This window comes from Phaethon lepturus, unplaced genomic scaffold (genome assembly GCF_000687285.1).
Source record: "Phaethon lepturus isolate BGI_N335 unplaced genomic scaffold, ASM68728v1 scaffold14340, whole genome shotgun sequence".
Taxonomy (NCBI): domain Eukaryota; kingdom Metazoa; phylum Chordata; class Aves; order Phaethontiformes; family Phaethontidae; genus Phaethon; species Phaethon lepturus.
The window spans coordinates 1-21864 of NW_010514116.1; the positions used below are offsets into that span (position 1 = coordinate 1).

The 21864-nt window shown below is 39.2% G+C and overlaps 1 protein-coding gene across 1 annotated transcript; it reads right to left on the reverse strand.

Moving 5' to 3' along the window:
- Nucleotides 1-6163: 6163 nt before the first annotated feature.
- Nucleotides 6164-20409, reverse strand: LOC104615170 (COMM domain-containing protein 5-like). The gene is made up of 6 exons (XM_010292078.1): nt 20249-20409; nt 19063-19091; nt 15126-15176; nt 10997-11092; nt 9082-9157; nt 6164-6663 (listed from the first exon to the last, which is right to left on the reverse strand). Exons 1-6 carry the CDS (start codon nt 20303-20305, stop codon nt 6562-6564), a joined length of 411 nt encoding a protein of 136 aa, XP_010290380.1. The 5' UTR covers nt 20306-20409; the 3' UTR covers nt 6164-6561.
- Between the last annotated feature and the right edge of the window lie 1455 nt (nt 20410-21864).

Genomic DNA, 21864 nt, shown 5'->3' on the forward strand with positions numbered 1-21864 from the left:
CGCTCGCCCTCCGGGCTGGCGGCCCGGTTCCGCGGTGCGTGGAGTCAGGTTTGACCCGCCGGGCTGCAGGGACGCCCCGGTGAGAAGCTGCCTTCATTCCCGGGCTTGGCGTTCTGGTACCTACGGTAACAGAAAAGAACGAGCCGTTCACAGCGATTTTGGAAAACAAGAATGGCATTCCCTGCTAGAACGCGAATTTAAAGGCTGTAGTTTCGCAGTTAATCACTCTCTTTAAGCGAATCTACGTAGTAGTGAAGCTATTTTAACGTCAGGCAGTCGTGCTTTTAGGACAAGTAAGCAGAACATTAGAAGGAAAATGTCGTGTTTATTTGGTCATGCGGTGTGGCATAGATATACCTGTCCATGCCGGCTTCTAGGTAAAAGAGCACATGCCTTATGGTGTGTGTTTTATTTAAGACCAGCTGTGTTGACCACTTCAGTCTGCACATTCCCACCAATCGTCATTATATGAAAGGATCGTGCTAGTTGTGTAACTGTGCTAAGTGTAGCCTAAGGAGAAAACGAGCTGTGCTAACATAGAATAGAAGCAGTTGTTTTAAAAGTTGTCTCCTTTTTTCGTTTGCAGTTTTACACAGATCTACAGCTACAGTTTCTAGAAATGTCCATGGTATATACACATACGTTTGCAAATACTGTAAAAATACAGGCTACTTTTCACACCGTCTTAAAATCAGCCGCAGAATTTGAAATTTCTGAGGATATCCTATTATTGATACTATTGGCCTCCTCACAAAGCTCAAGAGAGGGGGTGAAGGAATTAATTTCCCATTTCTTACTTACAGAAGCATCTGGACTCCCCAGCTGAGACTGTGTAAGCTAAGCAGGTATTAAGGGACAAGCCCTGCCTATGGGGCTTGAATGGACAGGACAAAAGACAGAAGAAAGGAAAGGTAATGTGACTTTTGTAAGACCTTGTTTAGAGAGGATACTTGAGAAAGTTCAGATGATTTAAAGTGAAAAACTAATTTAAAGCCACTTAAATTCTGGATCTTAACTCTTAATAATGTACCCTTTAAATTAACAATGAGGGCTAATTTTGTGACGTTTATGTGTCCAATCCTTAAGCTTACACAGAAAGTCAGATATATACCTGGAAACAGAAGCCAGCCATCAGACCTTTCAATTGTCATTGACTCCTATGATGCTAAGACATTTTGCACCTGCCAAAAATTTGGCCCCTGGCTCTAGGGCTCTCGAACCCTTTAAAAAAAAAAAAAAAAAAAAGTTTGACATCTAACCGTTGTTCCCAGGCAAGTCCCTTAATTAGAAAAAGAAAAAGGTTAATTGAATAAGCACTGGTTTCAGTAATTCTTTCTGCCATCACTTAAGTCAGACAATAATCCAAAGTATAGCACAGCCTGACATAAAATAATTTCAAGAAAGGTAGGACAACTGAAGTACTTAACATTTCAGTTCAGCAATGCTTCAGAACAGTTATAAAGAATTAGGATTTTGTGCTCAGAAGTGTGTGGTTTTCCCACCAGACTCAAGTTTGCTGACATAGACTTCTTGTTTTCCAAACTTCCATGCAAGGAAATATCATACTATAAAAGAATAAAACCCTTAACAACAACAACAACAAAAAGAAAAATGCTTTCATGTAGCCTTGACGTCGACAGTTGTCTCTTTTGCAAAACTATAGTCTCAGCAACCCCTCAGTGTGTTATTTTATAACCATTGTCCTGAAAACCACTATGAGTCAAAGCCTATTCAAGCGAGGGAAAGTGACATAACCACTGGTTACCAGTAGCAATGCAATGGCAATCTCTCTATCAGGGATACGCCACCGGTATTTACATAGTTACATAGCAGACGCTTAAAGAGATAAGTCATGGTATAAGGGGAGGGTTTCTAGCAGCACATGAATTCAAGATAGGGAATGGAAATAGATTATCATAGAAAATGTAATCAGCATTTGTGCTCTGAAAGGAACTTCCACAGTTTCTATTTACAATGTATGAAAGCATCCGCGGGGCTAGCTGACAGTCGGATCACTCGGGACTGAGACGAGTCTCAAAAAAGCACTGTGAAATGTACTTCTGGGAATTCTCTTACACCAGCAGGGACGTGGCTGAAACATTTCAAGAGAAAAGGGCAACCGAGCTGATGAACTACTCCTGTGGTGGGAGCTGTATGCTTACGGGGGTTCAGAACACAGACCGTTTTCCAAAGCCAGAAAACAGTTCAGACCTTGTCATGGATGGCAACAACTCTGTGACTTCTTAGGGGAGAAACCAGCTGGCTCTGCCTCTGCTAGTTCCTGGTATGTGTGGTGTTTGGTAAATGTTAGTACTTTGTGGGGTGTGACAGGTACAGAATGAGCTGTACAGTCACTAGTGGCAAAATATTTTAAAGCCAAGATACTAATTTATTGTTAACTAGGAGTCCAACAACTACAAAATAATTGATTCTGACATCAGGCCTGGCTCTGCAAAGATGGTTTTAGCAAAAACAGCTGTGTAAATTGAATATACATGCTCAGTCTAGATATGCTGGGGTGTTTTTATATAACACATTGTGAAAGCATGGAGATTTCATACATTCATACATATATTCATGCATTTGGAGCAGCACTGGGTCATGAGTTGTACTTGATTAGAAAGCAAAAAAAAGAAAAAGAAAAAAAAAGCACCCCCCTCTACCTACCTGCATTGTTCATGAGATCAAGAACGGATTTATCCTTCACTTAAACAGAAGTTAAAGCTAGGAGGTGACTCACTCCGCAAAAGCACATCTCCCTTGTATGATTTTTCTACGAAGGGAGGTTTAATTTCTTCCTTTTAATGACAACGAGCACAATACTGATCTTCTTCCAGCAGTTAATGGCTGGCATAACAGGCAGCATGAGAGCATGACTACATTCTTCAGCCTTCTTCTGCAGCTATAATCTGCATCACACTTTGAGACCACAAAAACAACCAACAAACCTGTTTCTTTCCCTTCTCAAACACAACTAACCCAAGTGTGAAATTCTACTAGAATTTAGTGCTGACAAAGCTCCTACTCTACTGGAAGTAGGGGTGTGAAAAGTCACATAACAAAGACAGCCACAGATGGCTTTTTTTTTCCAAGTGCTCTGCACATACTGTAATAGCCCATAGGCAAGAACAGATCTGGACTGATGGCCCATGGACCTGAGCCAATTAAAAAGAAAAGAAGAGGGAGGTCTGACCGTTAACATCAGGGCGCTGCGCTAGCTTACGGCTAGAGAACAGGAAGCGAAGACACGCGAGTTCTTCTGTGGGATTTTGCCGCTGAATCTCTGAATGACTTCTGGCAACTATCTTTAACTCCCCTTTCGCATTCTGCCTACTGTGACTACTCCTGCATGCACTGGGCAACTCTGCTATTATACACACGTTTTACATTAAAAAACAATCGAGTTATATTTTAAATATGTTTTGGCTCATTAATCTTGAAAGAAAAGACATAGAGTTCCATATACTATAAAGGAAATGAAAGAAAAGGTGTAGTGGAGAAATTTATGTTCATATGCCATCGTTAGAAAATTGCTAGAATTAAGACATTCACAAATACATTAGCCAGTTTAAAAATGCATGGCACCATCAAATAGAGAAAGCAACTAGATCCCTGGGGTTTGTTTTTGAGGGAAAACTACCAACAGAACCTGTGAAAGGTCCTTGTTACCTATTGGTTCGTGAATGTGTGTAATTAAGAAAAAAACAGTGCCCTTCCCATGCAAACCTCCTACCTTCCTAACTGATGACAGACTAGTGATGAGCTTGACAAGACCTCGGGGCCAAGAAAGTGAGCGTCCCATTCAAGTTGCTCCTTTCAGCGCATGATACTTGGGATTCACAGCGTGTCCTTGAAGGGTAACCAAACCTAGAGTGAGTTGGGTAAAATAATTTCTGTTCAGACATACACAGATTCTTAGAAAGTTACTTTCGTTCTGTATTAGAATGAAAGGGTTACAGTCAGAAATTCAGTGGAATTCAAATTCAAGAGTATTTTAATTGTGAAGTAAGAAGATATTTCAGTGTTGAACAAATATTTAACACACAATTCACCATGAAGTTCTGAGAAACCTAACAAAAATTTGAAAGCTTGTATTTTGTAAAAAGTGAGGAACTATCCACTAGCTACTCACACAAGCCATTTTTGTGGCAACTGCTGTTTTACTGGAAAGCTAATCTGTAAGAAGGAAAGCCCAAATGAACTCTTAAGCACAGAGGAATGAAAATCCCAAGTGCTTAAGTACTCCTCAGTGTGCATGGTAAACTTCCAGTTACAGTAAACTCCTGCTTAATGTCTGGCAAGACAAACTTGAGACTAAGAGGTCCATCACCCCACATGAAGAAAACAGTCAGGAAGCTTTTCCATTTCTGGAGAACATGGCAATTGCTGTTACATGAGAACAACTGAATGAATATATTCTGTCTAGAAGGTAAAGGTATTTACGGATTCTTCTACTCTGACCAGTAAAAAAATACTTTGCAAATATCTTAAGCAATTTTACACCCATGCCAGCGCTCCTTTTGTCTGAAAAGACTTCACTTATGCTCTCAGCTGAGATACCTTTCCAGTTCAAAACCACATAAACCTAAACATTCAGAAGGGAAAGGTTATAACAAGGAACGTAAGAATGTATGTTTTGTTCCACAGCTTGTGGTAATGTAATTCCAGAAAGAAGATGAACAAGCTTCGCAAAGTAAAACCAAAAAGAAAACATCCCATTAATGCAATTTACAGTCCACTTGAAGTTACAGGAGCTAATTCCCCCTTATATGCTTTGATGTGACCTGAACACAGTAGTTAAGATGCAGTGAAGTTATTGAGGAGTAACCTACAAAGACAGCAAACAGAACATGCAGCTTTTGAACAGTTTGAAATCATGGCTGAGTGGTTTATTTGAAACTACAGGACAGGTTTTAAAAGCTTTCTGGACCACAGCTGTTCAGCTGTCTTTAAATTGGTATGGACTGCTGTCAAAGAAGTCTCCTCTTAAAAAGTATGACAACGAAGTCTTTTTATGCCTGTTGTGATTCTTAAAATCCAAGAGCTGAGTCATCCTTTCCTACACAAACATCCATGGGAGTGTAAAAGGCCTCCTTAATCCAGGATTCTGATTTCAGTAGTTTTCTGCAGTGAGTGAGGGAGATAAAAGCAAGATCTACAATCACAAAAAATGAAGGAGAAGCATGGGTGGGTAGTACTACTGAGGTAGCGACCCTCAAAGCAGCTAGAATAAGCCAATGCTTCACAATGGTAGAGGCATGTGCTTTCTAAACTACCTTTGGCAGCCAGATCAGTCCTATAGTTCTAGGGCTCATGACTCTGCTGTCTTTGGGCCGTTGCTCACAGTCTCCATATCTTTGCTGCTGGGGGAAAACTCATTCAGGCAATGACTGAGTAATGCATCCCTTCTTGGCAAAGCCCTTAGGGACATACTTGTGGTCCCACGGCATTTAAATGAGCCTTAAAACATATGCTTCAAGTTAAGGGAGTTCTTCCAAGGTTTACTCATAGGGCAAAGCAGTAACTTAGAATAGAACAGAATAGAATATTTCAGTTGGAAGGAACCTACAACCATCATCCAAGTCCAAATGCCTGGCCAGTTCAAGGGCTGCCTGACCAATTCAGGGAACATCAGCCTATGCTTAACTTTTTCTGACCCTGAGGGCTTGGATATCCTCACACCTGTGACTTCCGTCCCAGCGGCTCTACCAGCCTCTTCATCCCAGGGTCTGACTTGCACTATTAATGAGTATATAGCTGTAGTGGTCTACAAGGTTACTGCCTCCTGCTGTTCACTATTGCCCCAGTGCTGGAGGTTTTTGCCCACTAATAAGTCAGGTGATTCCATTCACACTGAACATAAAGGAAATACATGAAACGAGGCAGGCGCTTCCAGTTAGAAATCTATGAGATTACTGCTATTTAGCCCACTCTGGTCAATCAGATAAAGACTTAGATTGCACCTTTCCACTTCTGCAATTCCATGGTATTAGTTCAGCAAGCTCAGTTGACACTTCTTTCTTGATCCACAGACTTCAAATTTTCTTCAAAATTAGCCTTTAAGTATCTGTAGCTATACCTCAGTCACTTAGTGAGAAGCCAGACAGCAATTGTACTTATGCAAAACTCAAGTTCACAGCTCAGGAGTGTTTTTTTAATTTTATTTTTTATTTGAGATATTGCAGAGCTTTCTTATGATACACATTGATGGGGCTTCCGGTAGCAGGCTTTCAAAAATAATTAGAGTGATGAATCATAACCAGAAATAAATGACTCTTACATCTATTAAGACAGTTCCTTTAAAAATGTTTTGATGAATCATGCAAAAATGCTCGCAAAGAGCATTATACTTTTTCATAGATATATTTTTTGTTTTTCCTAAATCTTATGAAAAGAGCCTTGTGCTTTTAACACTTGAATAGAAAAAAATATTTACAGCAGACATCATAAATGCTATACTGCAGTTCAAACAGGCAAAATCATGATAGTCCCCTGCTTTGCCTTTCACAAAACACACTGATGGTTTCAGATCTGTTCTATAAACTCCCAATTTAAAAGTGTTCAGTCCTGGATCTTCAGTATGCTCCTTTTCTCCAAATCATTCATTTCCTTCAGTATAAGGGCAACATTGTATCTCAGCTCTTGAAACTTTGCAACTGGCACCTGAAACAGAATATTCAGGTTAGAAAACATGAAACATCTTAGGAACTTTGACTAGGGCATGCCTATGGATAGAGAACATTCCACAGTGTCAGCCCAATCTCTCTTAAAAAAAAAAAAACAAACCACCAATTATTTTAAGACTTAAGACAAAGGATTTGAGGGTAATAAAATTAAGTTAATTCAGCTAAATCATCTGGATGAAAAAGAAGGGAGAGTGGGAAAAAACAGAAATAACAGCTACAAAATACATTTTCTATACTGCCTGATGTGAGAAAGGAGGTACTCCAGAATATAAACTGATGGCTGCTGTGGTGAACTAAGAGAGTCATGGATTGGAAGGAAAGATAAAGACACCTGGAAGGTCGTGAAGCCTACAGAATTCTCAAGCAACAAATTCCAGATATTCTGCTTGTCCAAACTTGCAGGAGAAAGGAATTGAGCCTCAAAGCGAGAGACTTGGCAGCAACCTCAAGAGCAAAGAGGACTGGGCACTGTCTGTACATGGAAGGCAAAAGATTTTGATTAAATATACAAAACATTTTCAACTGTGCAGGAGACTAATGACACTACCATTTCAAGCCTGAGAAGCCAAATGGACAGAAGTCTATTATCTGTTAAGACAGAGAACCACATCTGAGCACAGGCACAGACTGGGTGACACAGATAAACATTAGTGCAGTGCAGAAACACATGTGCTCACATGAGTACCAACGGCAGCCTAGCTAGTTCCAGGCTGCTCTGCAGAGCACTGCCTAATTTACTCTACTACTTTGACTACATTGAAGACACGCGGTTCTTTTGTCAGAGTCCCTTGTCATCCTTCTGCCTACTGTAGCACAGATATCAATTATGTGAGAGGAATCCAACATCTGAATCCAACATCTGATTTGCATTTTCCATATGCATCAGAAATGCATAAAAAGGCATCATGTCCTTTTCACTTTTGACATTTATACAACAAGACTTGAAACGCTGCAATTCCCATTGCTTTTTAAAAAATCTTCATTGTCAGAAATCACACTGCAATTAAAAAACCAAACCAAACCCAAGAGATCAAAGAGTGTAACTTCTCCCTGTGGCATACACATTTTAAAACTGTTCATAACGGAATCATCTTCCACGAAGGCCACTTGTCAGATACAGAAGTCATGTTTACAGCCAGATCTAAGCAGCAGCAAAGAGCTGACTGTAAGAGAAGCACATTGTTTGCTATCAGATATCTGCACTTCTGTGCATACCACACAGGCATACCAACACATCTCCTCTGCAGAATAGCAAACGGTCTTCCACAGACTTACAGTAAAAAAAAAAAACAAAACCCAAAACAAACCAAAACAACCAGGACAAAGCCACCAAGACCAAGACTTGACATTACATACCAGGAAATAAAGCCCCAAATCTAAACAGTAAAGAATATATACTAGTTTTTATTCTCAGAAGTGAAACTTACCCTGTTGTGAAGGGTTAACCTGAAATCCATGGCATCATTTAAGTTCCATGGAAGACCTCAAACAGAGCATACGGGATGCTCTGAGCTGGACTGTCCACAGAGGAGTGAATTAGATCTTCTGTGAAGTGACAACCTCAACACTTTGCAATATAGCACAGACTTTGTGCCTTCCTCAATAGCTGCCTTCTTGTGAAGCATTGTAACAGTAAAATCAGTCCACCTCTTTCAACCCACAGTGCTTTGGTGCTTCCTCCAGACTACTGCTAACGCATGAACTGAAGCCAAAATCTTTACAGGGTTCAAATATAACAATGCCTGCTGTGCACTGAATTCCTGTATGCACCGTGTTATTTATAGAACAAATAGCATTATTTTTCAAAGGTTAAAAATACGGAAGAGTTTATGCCATCTTCTAGCAAGCCTTTACATACAATGTCATAAATACTGCCACTGACTAATTCGGAGGTAAAAAGCAAAAAGATTTTGGTTTTTTTTTACTTTCTTTCTAGCAGCAAATATTGTACTGAAGGAAAAGAGAATAAAACTACCTCTGCCACCAGAGAGAATGTTACCATTCTCTACCAAAAGTAGGAGGTTTAGAAGTGTAACATCATATAAACTACCCTAGTAATCTTCCTGCCCTCAAGAGCCACCATCAGGTCTGAAGGTTACAGCTGATAACAAAACCGTAATTTTTAATCAAACCAGATATTATGCAACAGTGCTTTTCAGTAATTAATATTCTTCTAACAAATGAGGTTTCAGCAAAATGTGTGTAGGAACAAAGTATGAAATGATTTTGGTTGGTGTTATTGTATGCAGCTACACTGAACGTGAAGGATTCCAAAGCAAACCAAGCAACGATAATGCGTTGTTTACAAAAACTTTAATATTTTAAATAGTAATTCAACTTTCTAAAAAGAACTTGAAGTGGTTTCTTTTTTATTTATTATGGCAATCAGACTTACTTCAAAGCGATGAGCTGTCCCATCTGAAAGCTTCATCATCATTAGAATGGACGGTTGAAGTGCACGGGCCAGTGAGCTGAAATTATTTACATTATTAGTATTATAACAACAGACATCAGCAGTGTGATGAGTACAGCATTGTACATTAACAATTTAAGATGTTCACGTAGACATAGAATTACACATAGAACATGAGTAATTTCAATCATAGAGTCCTGTACCTGGCTGAACATAGGAGTCCTGTCCAATTTACCTCAGTATTGAGATTAAAAATTTTTTAAATAGTTTAGTAACTGCAAATTTATGAGCATTTTCATTTTACATAATAATCAGTTTAGTGGAACTGTGATAGGGATAAGAGCTGACCAAGTACTGCTAGTAATAATGCACAGTTTTCTTAGTCAGTTTACCATGCTGCATTGATCCTTTCCAACCCTTCCTACTTTCAACTGCCATCTCGTTTGGGGAATCAAGCTCTTCCAGTCTTCATCCTAAATTTGTGGGTTGTTATTTTATTTGATGACCCAAAGAGGGGAAATGAGTCATTCTTGTGCAGCGTGCATTAACCAATGTTGCCAAAGCCTGCTCAGGTACTGACAGGCGTTACAGCCAGAAGCCATACCTCTTCGCAGAGGCTGTTGCTGGATGATAAACATGAATTCCCAGTGGGGAGGTTGACTGGAAAGGAAAATAAGAGGAAGGAAAATAGAAAAGGATAATGTATTGCTCCTGTGTTGTTTGGAAAACAAATCACAGGATTTGCCTGCAGCTTGCAAGCATTGTGCCTGAGGGTGTTTATCTGTATATTTTGCTCTCTTATAGGTAGAGACTTTTTCTGCATAGTGATACACACCTGTGTGGTGCTTACAGCACTGCTCATCTGAGAGTCACCTGAACTAGCAGCTTGTGGCCATTACAGTTTTCACTTTAGGAGCCTTTTTTCTTGATTTCAGGAAGACTATCCCTGATTACCCATGGGCCTCTCAACTATGGCAGCAATGAGACTGCGCTCTCCCTCAGATGCAGGTATTCATGAATGCAATATGAAGTCACTCATGCTAACGATTTACACTCCTGAGAAATACTGCATCATCTTCCAATTTCTTTCACCTTGGTCCATCTTGGTTAGAACTAGACAAAGACCAGGAACAGCACAGACAGGAGGTTTCTGTTTCCTTCTGGCTCTTGCCAAAGGTCCGTGCCCCAGCTGCCTCTGCTGTGGCATATGGCAAGAGGCTATTCACTGCAGGCACAAACAGGATGATCACAAAGGCCTTTACTCCTGTTTTGTGAAAGAAACCAGGAGGTACATCAATGACCAATTGCATAACTATGGCAGTGTAAAGGTGCTGTTCTGAAGCCTCTCTTCGTAGAATCTGCAGCAGATTGTACAGATAATGGAAAGTAATTTCATTTAACATGCGTGTGGTAGTCTGCTTGAGAAGTTGAATAGATGATTTCCCTCCCCCACTCCAGTGAAACTGAGAGCCTGGCTGGCTGCGTGAGGCTCAATCCACCTAATTTATTCCAACATCTCTGAGGACCAGTGGAGTTTTATCAGCTCCATTAAGTTTTAAAATATTAAAAGAGAGACTCAAACTTTGAGTGAAATGTTTGTAGTACAGAGGTTTTAGAGATCAAAACAAATAAGGGGCCTAAAAAGTATCATTAGCAGAAGATGAAGGCATCAGCCTTTTGTCAGGTCCATGTTAACAGCAGTAACCTGTATATAAACTGACTTCTACCACTGTTCAGAAAATCCCCTTTGTATCTTACCATTTAATGCTACATGCCAATCCCTAACAGCAGGATATATTTTAACACTATTGACATTTTTAAGCAGCACAAGAAGTCAGTTTAACCTTGGGCAAACTGATTTCTAGGGTCATGCAGCATTCTCTTTTCTCTTTTATACCTTGTGGATATAGCTACGTCCACTCTCCACTTGAAGTCCTGGACACTTGGCAGCCTACTTCCTTGTATCAGAGCTGTGCCTTCAGAAGCAGGACGCCTGCAGAGTAAATCCGAAATGAGAGACTGAAATGCAAATTCATAAAAGAAACAACAATCTAAAGAGAAAATAAGATTCCTCAGAACAAACCTGTCTGGAACTTGTTTCTTTTCTACATCTATCCTCTTTTAGAGAGGTCTGAATGAGTGGAGGGTTTGTGTATTTAAGAAAGCTGTGCTCAGATTACCCACTTTTCCTATGCTTAACTATGGTCCATCTTAAAAAAAAGAGACCAAGTGATTCTGTGTAATTGCAGTACACTGATGTCACTATGAAGTTTAGTAAGAGTCATTGTGGTGCCCACCATATCTATTATTTTAATTATATGCAACTGTGAGGCATAGAAAGGCACCTGCAAATGTATCTTTGCCTTCATGCACATCCAATAGGAACAAGAAAGCAGGAACAAGACAGATGAGCAAAAAAGTTGGAATAAGGTCACACTGCTCCTTCCGCAGAAAGCATCTGGTATTAGCGAGCAGAAATGTTTTAAAATATCAGAATATTAGGGTGTACTTTGAAGCATACTTAAAAACCAACAAACAACCACTCAATGGTTCTTGCTAATCCAACATCATTTACAAACTATTTAAGTCCCTTACATAATGTTCACTGCCAACCCAGCACAACCTTCACAACTTTTGTCTAGTCTAATGTGTAAGAAGCCAAGGACTTTGTTCATTACTCATACTGCAGGAAGAATCAGGCTGATCAAGTCTCAGTTTATTTCTCTGAGGAAATACAGTTGACAGTGATTAAACTTCAGATAGTTGACAATCTTTAAAATTTTAACAGCATCTTAAGCTCTGGGTAAGTAAACAAGCCAAATCTGATATAAAGACGTAACAATCACACATTTTTAGATATATATGCAGAAATGTCTTCAGAGTGAGGTCACTGAGCTGGTCCACTCAGGAGCTAGTCTGGGCTTCATGTTACTTACTATATTTTTTTTTTTGCTAAGCATCCCATGTCTCTGGAAGATATTTACGGTACATTTCAAAGTTACTCCAGTATTCCTGCTAAGGACAGGATAAGAAACGTTACATCCTTTATCCATGGTGTTAGACATAATCTAATTACAGACTTCACATCAGAAAGGAATCCTCTCTGAACAAATCAATGACTGTAGGGATGATAGTCTAACATCCCTACTCAGGTTCTTGTGTGCAAGTTAGCTGATGCCTTTAGAAACTGCCTAGAAAGATTAATGATCTGATGAGGTACACAGGACTGACCGGCTGACATCCTCCAATACTCCTGCATTTAGCAAAGGCAATATAAGAAAGAATTTATCCTTTTTTTGGGGTGGTGGTGATGGTGTATGGTGTCAGAAATGACACACACTCCTAACAGTATGGTAAAGGAATGAGCAGAAAAAATAGATCAGCTGGGTCTTACTCACTGTCAACTACTGGATAGGAAGTAGGTCGTCACATCTGGATGCAACCATGAGGAGCCAGAGTCTAGCATAGTCATTAGCAGGATTAAACAATGAGAACAGGCCTTTCCCTCAGCGTCAAGCCGCTGCTGGAGTATTGCTTAATTTGGGGAATCCCTAAAAACAGCCACAATGCTACTGCTTCCCTAAGACATGCTAACTCCCGTCAAGGGAAGATAGTCCATTCAGTGCAGCACTGGCATTTTGGGAGAAGAAAGAATACAGAAAACAGGAAGATGTTCTAGTTAGCAGTGGTGGGAAAGGTCAGCAATGCCCAAACATTAAAGCTTCTGAATATTGTTAAGCTATAGCATTTCTGTGGCCAAACCACAAAGCTTTAGTTCTGGTCAGGACTGTGCTTCAGTACCATTCCCTTGGAAAGAGTTGTGGCTTTTGTAGCTTAGCTTAAACTTCTGTCAGCACCTTCCAGGTTGGACAAGATCACAACTAGAACTGCAAGAATCCTGTAAGGATGACAGAATGTGCACAGTGGCCAACATACATACAGAAATTATACAGGCCATTCATCAAGTCATTGATTTCTAAGAAGAATAGCAAAAAGGAGCAGAAAAGACTCAATGGATCTTATATCCAAAACCTACAGAGTGTAATTACATTTTGTAAACACTCTGTGCCAACAGCTGTCATATACTGTCAGCACATAGTGCAGAAAGCAGAAGTTAGAACAAGTAAAGCACCATGGATCAGCTAGAGACCATCCAAATTGTATGTGGAAAGGATGATAACACCTGGTGACAAGAACATGATCTGCCAAAGGATGCAACAGAAGAGCACTTCAAAATGAAAGATTAGATAATTTGGAACAGCAGCTGACCTAACCATATCAAAACTGAAGACACATTCTGGATGGTTCCCTATGCACATAACAAGATATGCCTAGCAGGCCACTGAACAGGGAGAATGAATAAATTGGTATGTGTGAGATGCTGACAAATGGCACACAGAATGCACCCTCCTGATAGAAACTAAAGCTATGCTATTAAAAAAAAAAAAAAAAAGCAGTACATTTATTATAAACATTCAGAGAGGGGAAAGTTAGGGTTATCTTTTCCCGTAAAAAAAAAAGTTTTAATTTCATGCAGTTATTTGATAGTGTCAATATGACAAGTTTTTCTTTCCTTTCAGTCTATATAGCTTGATGGAACAGTGGGGACACAGAAATACAAATGTCAAATTTCCAGTACTTCAGAGCTGTTGTTTAATGAACAATTGCAAAAATAGGATAAGATGCCAGGAAAAGTATTAAAAATGTATTTTTCTGCGTTATCTAGCTCATACTGAATGTTTGATCAGATGCTAATACTTCTCTTACCATCACAATCATGTATACTTACAACTCAATGAGCATATGTATGATTCAGTGTTACATTTAAGATTATAAAGCAGATCTGTCTAGAATCAAATCTGAGGTGCTCTTCTCTGATCTCAAAACACAGAGCAAGATTACACTGGATATTCACAGCTTTCGAAATGAGAAAAAGCTAAATTTTCCAGCATCGTGATTTCACAGTAGAAAACAGACAATCATGCATGCTTCAAATGACATCTAAATTTATCTTCTTTCTCCACTGCAAACAATATTTCCACTTTGCAACCATGAATTTTGCGTTCTTAACACCTATAATTCAAGCAGAAGAGCAAAGAAGAGATGAGAAGGCTGAATTTATTTTTACTTGAAGAACCTTTAGCTTTAAGCCAAGATCTTAACCAAGGAAATTTAAAATATTTTTAACTTTGGTAGCAGCATTCAGACTCTTGTGAGGGTAACTGAAATACCACAACTATGACTGTCAGGATTCCATACAGAGTATCTGGAGCAGCATTGGTTTAGTGATGCTATGTGCTGAGTGACCTCAAGTTTCAAGAAAGAAAGTTGCATATGCAAAAAGTTCAAGCAATTTCTAGATGTAGAATAAGCTAAATATGAGACATTTATGGCTGAGCAGAGAACCATGTAGAAAAAATGAATCCCTAGAATGGACAAAAGAGATAGGTCAAAAAGTTCTTGTTTAGTGCTTCCTCTGGAGCTACTGAGGTATACTGCTTAGAAAATACACTACAGCTAGCAGAGCACTTGATATCTCATTCGTGTCATCAAGTCACTTGGTGTGAATTCCCAATTCAATTGTACATTAAGACTTGATTAAATGCTATCTGAGAAACCTTCCACAAACCACAGCATGTAGAAGGCCTATGCAGCTTGCCTCTCAACAAAGCAAGTCTTTCACTTTTGCTGTAACATGCAATGGTAACAATGGTAAAAACGCTTAATTCTGCAACGCATTTTTCATCTGTAGGTATTGATGCACCCTACAGAGGCTACAGAACGTTATAAAAACTGATGGCTGATGATCACAGAAAAACTGAAAATTGGCATGCAAGCTACTTACTACATATATATATAGCCATGCATGACAGATGTGTTATATTGAATCAAAATAAAGGGACAAATCTTTTTCCTCATTAATTTAGAGAATTTTTGCTGTTCCTTCAACAGGCCTGGGATTTTTGTCAGCAGAGCTCTATGCAACCCTGCTGCTTGCACAATGCATGATACATGAAGATACTAACCTGTTACCAAAGACTACACTGGAAAAGTCCACGATGAAATCTTCTGGTATCCTTAAAGAGAAGAGCAATACAAAATAGTTAAGTGTTTTGTAACCACAAATATATGGCCTTGGCTACCAAAAAAAGAAAAAATCTATTACAGAACACAAAAATGTGTCAACATTTTCTATCTTCCATTGCTTAAAATTGCCATCAGCTCTTATGCAAGCACTTCAGTATTGATTCACTCAAGGATCTCAAAAGGACAGCCTATGTTTTTATATCAAGAACCCTAAAAAGGGTATTACATCTTCCTGTCCTACCTTGTATGGAAACAGTGAGTTTCAAAAGAACCCTGTATTTGCTTAACGTTTCTCAGTAAAGTCAAGGAAAGTTCTACTGATGGCTCTGACAACCTACACATGTAATTCCACTTTCACCTGAAGTGTAATGAAAAGAAGACAGAATGAGTTGCTCCCTCAAAAGTAAAAAGAGGTCCTTGTAGCTAAGATTACTTACAAAAGGAGCATATCTAACACGGGAAGGACAAGCATAAATTTGGTGGGGACCATGAGAACTGGTCAAATAAACTAACTCACACTCCTTCCACCCTATGCCTCTCCACCACTTTACCATTCCTGTGACACTGTTGTTGCCTTACAAACAAGCTGCTGTTGATTTTCAGTTCAATATATCAGGCTGTGAGTTGCAAAGACTGCAGAGCAAACCCTATCCATTCATCTGCCTTTGCCACAGGGACAGTAACCTCCTACAGAGAGGCAGGTTGGACAAGTGGGAGAAATAACTACTCCTGCTGCCACAGTTAAATCCAGCACTCAACATGACTCAGTGCTCAGAGACATTACTCACCAGTGGCTTGAGATACACAGCGGTATATCAAAGAAAAATCAAAGCAAACAAGGAAATTACCTGTCCTAAAGGGCTTACAGTGTCTAATGATGGGAGAAAAAACAACTCATCAGCTCACACAGCGGGAAGATGACATAGCAGTTATTGGAGATTGAATTGTTAATGGAAGAAGTGGGGTTAAAACACATTTTTAAATGGTGCCTGGATAAAACTGAATTCATATTAGCAAGGCAAACTGGGAAGCAAGGAGGAGGGACTAGACGGTGCTTTTTTTGCTGCATGTGTCTGTCTTTCCCTCAGAAGAGACAAGACTAGTTCTGCAAACATTACTTATACTTTCTGTGCGAGTGTATCACTTAACCCATCCTGATGGTGGCCGAATATCCTCTGTACTTAGAGGAACAGCTGGAAACAGGGGGTTGTAATATGATTATTATGATACCTATCACAATACTTGCTCAACTGTAAGAGCAAGTGTTATTAAAACAGAAGCATTAATGCTACCTTTTAGCTTGCATTATTTTTTGCTGTGCAGTTAATGATTTTGCTGAAAATTCTGTTCCTGGCTCGAGCAGCTTACATGAAGCCAGTCGCACACTACGCAGATCAGACACAGAACATGTCACAGCTCAGGCCTGAGCTACAGATGGCAATCAGTTTTCAAAGGAATATTCTAAGGAAGGGACTCAAAGGGCAAGGAAGAAGGTGTGAGGATGTCTCAATTCCATGTTATGGGCCTGAGCCATAAAGTTATTAAAAAACCACAGAGGGGAGGGGAAAAAATAGCACCCATAATTTAGAGGGAATTTATTCTCACTGGCTCAGCCAGTCAGGCCAAGAAATAGGGGATACAAAATGGCAACCCTGTGAAACCAGTAGTATTGATCTAATTAGTCAGAAGTGGGCATGTCTCCCAGCCCCTCTCTCCACCAAAACTAGAAGCCAAGACCAGCTGCATCACGAGAACATTTAGAATTACAAGACTTTATATGGGTGCAATTAGTCCAATCTTCAGCTTCACTGGAGGAAACAGAATTCAGGAAAGGTGAAAAAAAGGTAATGTGGCTCGGAGCTCAAACCTTTTAAAAGATGACACAACAAAAAAAGGGAAATAAGCCATTTTTCTGCATTAAAATGCAAAATACCTGCCCAAACACTGTGTGCCAGTAACGCCAAGACACTGCCATTCAAGCAATTACATGTGTTCTTCATGCACATGATCACAGGATGACCCACAGGAGTCACTGCAGAAGGGTAAGTGTCTGCATGTAATTAGTAGGTGCCTTAAAAACGAGCAGGTATTTCATCTCCAAACCCAAGTGCATTGAGAAACACAGGAAATTACATTTCCCATAGGAATCAAAGATGCTAAAGGTGCTACCAAATTTACTAAGTATCATAGCTTGAGAGTAGAATAAGCTATTTAGTCTTCTAAAAGTTTAGCCACAAGGTGAAGAGAGCTACTCACAGGAAATAAGACTGTCAGAGATGGAAGTTAGAAGAGTCCAAATAATGTGAGAATCATGGGAGGATAGCAGCAACGAGCAGCACATAAAACATAGAAGTCTGCAACCAACACAAATGCAGTTACCTGAACTATTGCTGCTATATCAGTCATGTTAACCAGAACAAGATAAACAAGATTTTTCAAGATATAAGGGATATGAAAAAGATCATCCAGACTGCAAATTGTCTTCATACTTCCATGAATAATCCATAAAATGAGAAAAATAAAAAAGCAAAAAAACCTTACAAAAGTGTAAGGCATTAAAGTGTGGTCAAATTACAAGGACAGGGGCCCGGGAGTCTGTACTTCTAGATACAGCCAGTGTACACAGCCAGCCCAGCCAGTGACTTCGGGCATCCTTGTATTCCAACTCTCTCCACTGCTCAATAGAGGAATATTCACCCACCCCGAGAGAACTTGGCATGGAGCTTTTAGTAGTGCTCTCCATTATTCCTTAATCACACTGAACACATTCTGTGTGCACCTCAAAAAAACACCAACTCCCACTGGGTCAAAAGCAATTCATCAGTTTCTTACTGACCTACTTTAACCTGGGTGTGAACTCCATGACGTGGCAGAGGAAGCAGCTTGCGTTTTAGCTCACAAGACAAAAGGCAGGCCAAACTCCAGCACTGAGCTGCAGACAAAATTGTATCAACTAGCAATGCACCTTTCATCATGGCCCCAATTATATCCCGATTACATGTCTAAATCTGCAGATTTAACTTGCCTGAAGTTGCTCATAAAGTAAATTATGCTTATGACTCTGCAGAACAGTCTGAGACGAAAGCCAATTTGCAGGTTAACGGACAAATAAAGATGAAAAAAGACAGAATTAGAAACATATATATCTATTTCTCCTAGGTAGCAATCAGAATGCTAAGAATTATGAGAAATTAGCATTTTAAAATAATTGGGCCTTGGTGCAGACGTTTCTCTATAGATGAAAACATCAACTGCTGTTATTCTCTCATTGCTACTGAATATGGAGATAAGGGAAAACCTATAAAGATTATTAGCATCTGACGTCTAGCTTTTAGGATATGAACCTCTATTCAGAAAGAGTCAAAATCTGTATCAGTCTGTTCAGAATAAGTCTGTAACAAATGCTACGCTTTCTTGGGTAGTGGGCAGGAGAGATCGTAGCTGAACAAGGTGGTAGGATTTCATGAGCGTTGTATCATTGGCCTTTCAAAGAAGAAAAAAAAAGTAGGGCAGTTTTTTAGCTTCTGAAATGTTACCACTGTCTTACCAAACATGTTAAAAAATATTGCAGGGCAAGGTGGGGATGGCAGAGAGAAGGTCACTCACATTTGCATAACCTACATTACAGACTAAATTAGACCAATCTCCCCAGCATGTGAAATTTACTGCTCATGCTCAGTGCTAAATCAAGTCTTACACAACACCTGTTTTTTTCCTCTGGCTTCACATGACATTTGGCAACAGATGTATTCTGTGTTATTTACAGGTAATTTTTATACCAACTTCATTGTGTAAAAAGTTGATTCGGGGAAGCAGTTACATAAAAGTTAAGGAAAAAAACAAACAGATTAAAAAACCAGACATAAACAGGCATACCTGAGCTCCTTTAGGTCTTCCTTAAAAACCTAGAAAGACAAGGAAGGTGAAATTTTACAGGATATAGTCTTGAAAGATTGTTTCTTACCTAAGTAAATTAATAGTGGTTACTTGCTTGGTATCTCCCCCAAAAAGTTTTAGTCTCAAGTGCCAGTAGTTTTGAAATGACAGGTTACATATTGAGAAGAATTTCTGGAAGTGTTCAACCAAGTTGTGAGAAACTAATTTTAAAAACCTAAATCTCTTGGAAGCCTTTACTTTTGAAAACAACATTCCTGCCATTTCTTTTATGTAGCTATCCATAACATAGTCTTCTTTTAGAGTAATTATGTGCCCTTATTCTCAAAATTGTTTTGCAGTAACTTGTTTAAACTATGGCAACAGAAAGGAAGTGGCAAAAGATAAGCTCTGAATACTAAAAGTGTACTTTCACTATGTTTCCTGCAATATATGAGCTTTCCCAGTATGCCGGGGTAAATATGAAAACAGTATCTTAAACGAGAGAGGTGCTGGAAGCCCAGAAGTGGTTCGCTCGCTCACTTAAAAAGAAAAAATGTAAGGTAAAGTAACATGAAAAAGTAAAGCAAATAGCCATGAAGAAGGAACAGGGATTGAAAACATGGCAGATGTATACATATTCACACAGAACATCCATAGTAATGGATCTACACAGAAATAGCACTTTCTCCCAATTTCCACTATATTGTTCTGGCCTTAAGATCTTCCTTCCTCTACAGCAGAAGTATGAAGAATGGCAGGCAAACAAATACTTACAGAAATTGTAAGTTTGGACAAAATGAGCGGTATGTGTGAACACACAGTTAGGGTAAGAGAGAGAGCTGATGCCAATGAAATAACACTTTGCAATGGTTTATTTTGGGATTTTAATTTAAGAGTGAAAACAAACAGTTTGCATGTTTGCTTGTTTTGGAAACAAACAAGATGCTGAAGCAGAAAAAGATACAGGAATCTCTTTCCCAAAGCTTAAATATGCTTCCAAAAAGCTCACTGTAAATTTACCCAACAAGGGAAATACTAAGCTCTAGATTTTTAACAGCTTCTTCCAACCACTTTAACCTGGAGCAACATTTTTATGTGCAGCTCCCCACCCTGGCGAACAGGGTTTAGATGGTAACTCGCGTCTGATGCAACTTTTATCAGGACTCCAAGTACTCCCAGAACTTACTTCTTGTTTGAAAGTTGATAAGGGGAGTCTCAGTGCTTCTCGGAGAAGGGTATACATGCCCGAAATGAGGAAAGCAAGTTGTTCTTCTGAAAGATTAGTGCTTTCTGCAATCAGTTTGACAGATTCCTTACAGTCTTTTCCTTCCAATGCATTAACAGTGACTGTGAATAAGAAAGCAAAGAAAGATCTCTTTAAAAAGAGGAAGACCTGGAGACATTAACATAAACATGTCTATAATTTTACTTGACTTAAATGTACTGACATTTTTCCTGATGTGAAAATGTCACTTCAGGTCTCTGTAAATATGTCTGATCATCCACCACCGTAGGTCATTTGCCCAACATTTCACCAAGAGAACTTCAATGGACTAAGCTTTTGCATCGTAAAATTAAAGATGTTTTCACTGCTGAAATTTGTTCCATTATCCAGGGATAATGCAAAAAAGATAAAAAAAAAAAATCATCACTCATGAGTACAAATCCAACTTGGGCTTCTATTAACAAACTTGTTCACATCCAAAGTCTGCTTGCAGCTTAATTACACTTCTGATACGCAGGATAAGAGAGGACTGAGAGAGTAAACAATTCAATACTGTTCTCCAACGTTTCACATAATTAATTTATCTTGCAATGTCAGCAGAGACTAAGGACTCAATGAGCAAGGAGACAAAACTAAACCTTCAAGTCTTGTAGTTTGCATAAATGCTAGTAATACAAACTTTAAAGGAAATTACTGTTAACCCATGTGGCAATATTATACACTAATAACTGGTGTGGCTTTATCTCAATCTTCATCATTCTGTTATTCTTCTTTTTTCCATATATGCATTGGCTTATATAAATTTCTGTTGTCATGTCAGCCTCTGTCCTGCACTCTGATCAGTCTGGATGGACTGCTGGAGCCACAGGAAGCCCCACTGTGGATAAAAAAAAAGATTACTGACATAATCCTGTTGCAGGATTGGGGCATTAGATTAGTCACTTATAACGAGCCATATTTAGTGCTGTGAATAAAACATGAAAAGTTAAAATGTCCAGCAAGCGCTACTGAAAGACAACACTAAGAGATAAGAAGAGTTTTAATCAAACTGCCAGCCTTCCTTTTGTGTTAGGTGGGTTCTACTATCTTCTAATTCTGGCTAAATTCTCTTTGCTCTTCACATTTTTAAATGCACACCAAATTCAGTGGCAAATCTGGGATCATTCACATGGCTGACTGAATTTGCCTGGCACTATCTGCGTGGCAGATTTCGCTCAGAGTAGGATGTGTAAGGTGCTAGTACCAAGCTTTCCATGCTCTCTGAAAAAGGCTCTGCTTTACGACAACAAAACTGACTTTGAGAAGAGTCTATTTACTGGAAAGGCCAAATACAGATCAGCACTGAGGTCTGTCTACTAGGTCATGCGCAGAGCAGGAAACAGGTTGCCATCTACTTACCTACTTCAATACAACTTTGACCTCTCTCTTCAAAGAACAGGTTGCTTATAGGTTAAAAACTATAACTGGTTTAACTACACAGCTCTAATGACAATATCAGTCTTCTTTCTATTCACCAACCTTAATAAACGGTTAAAAATCCATGGTTTTTTTATACCTACTTGCATTACCGTAGAATA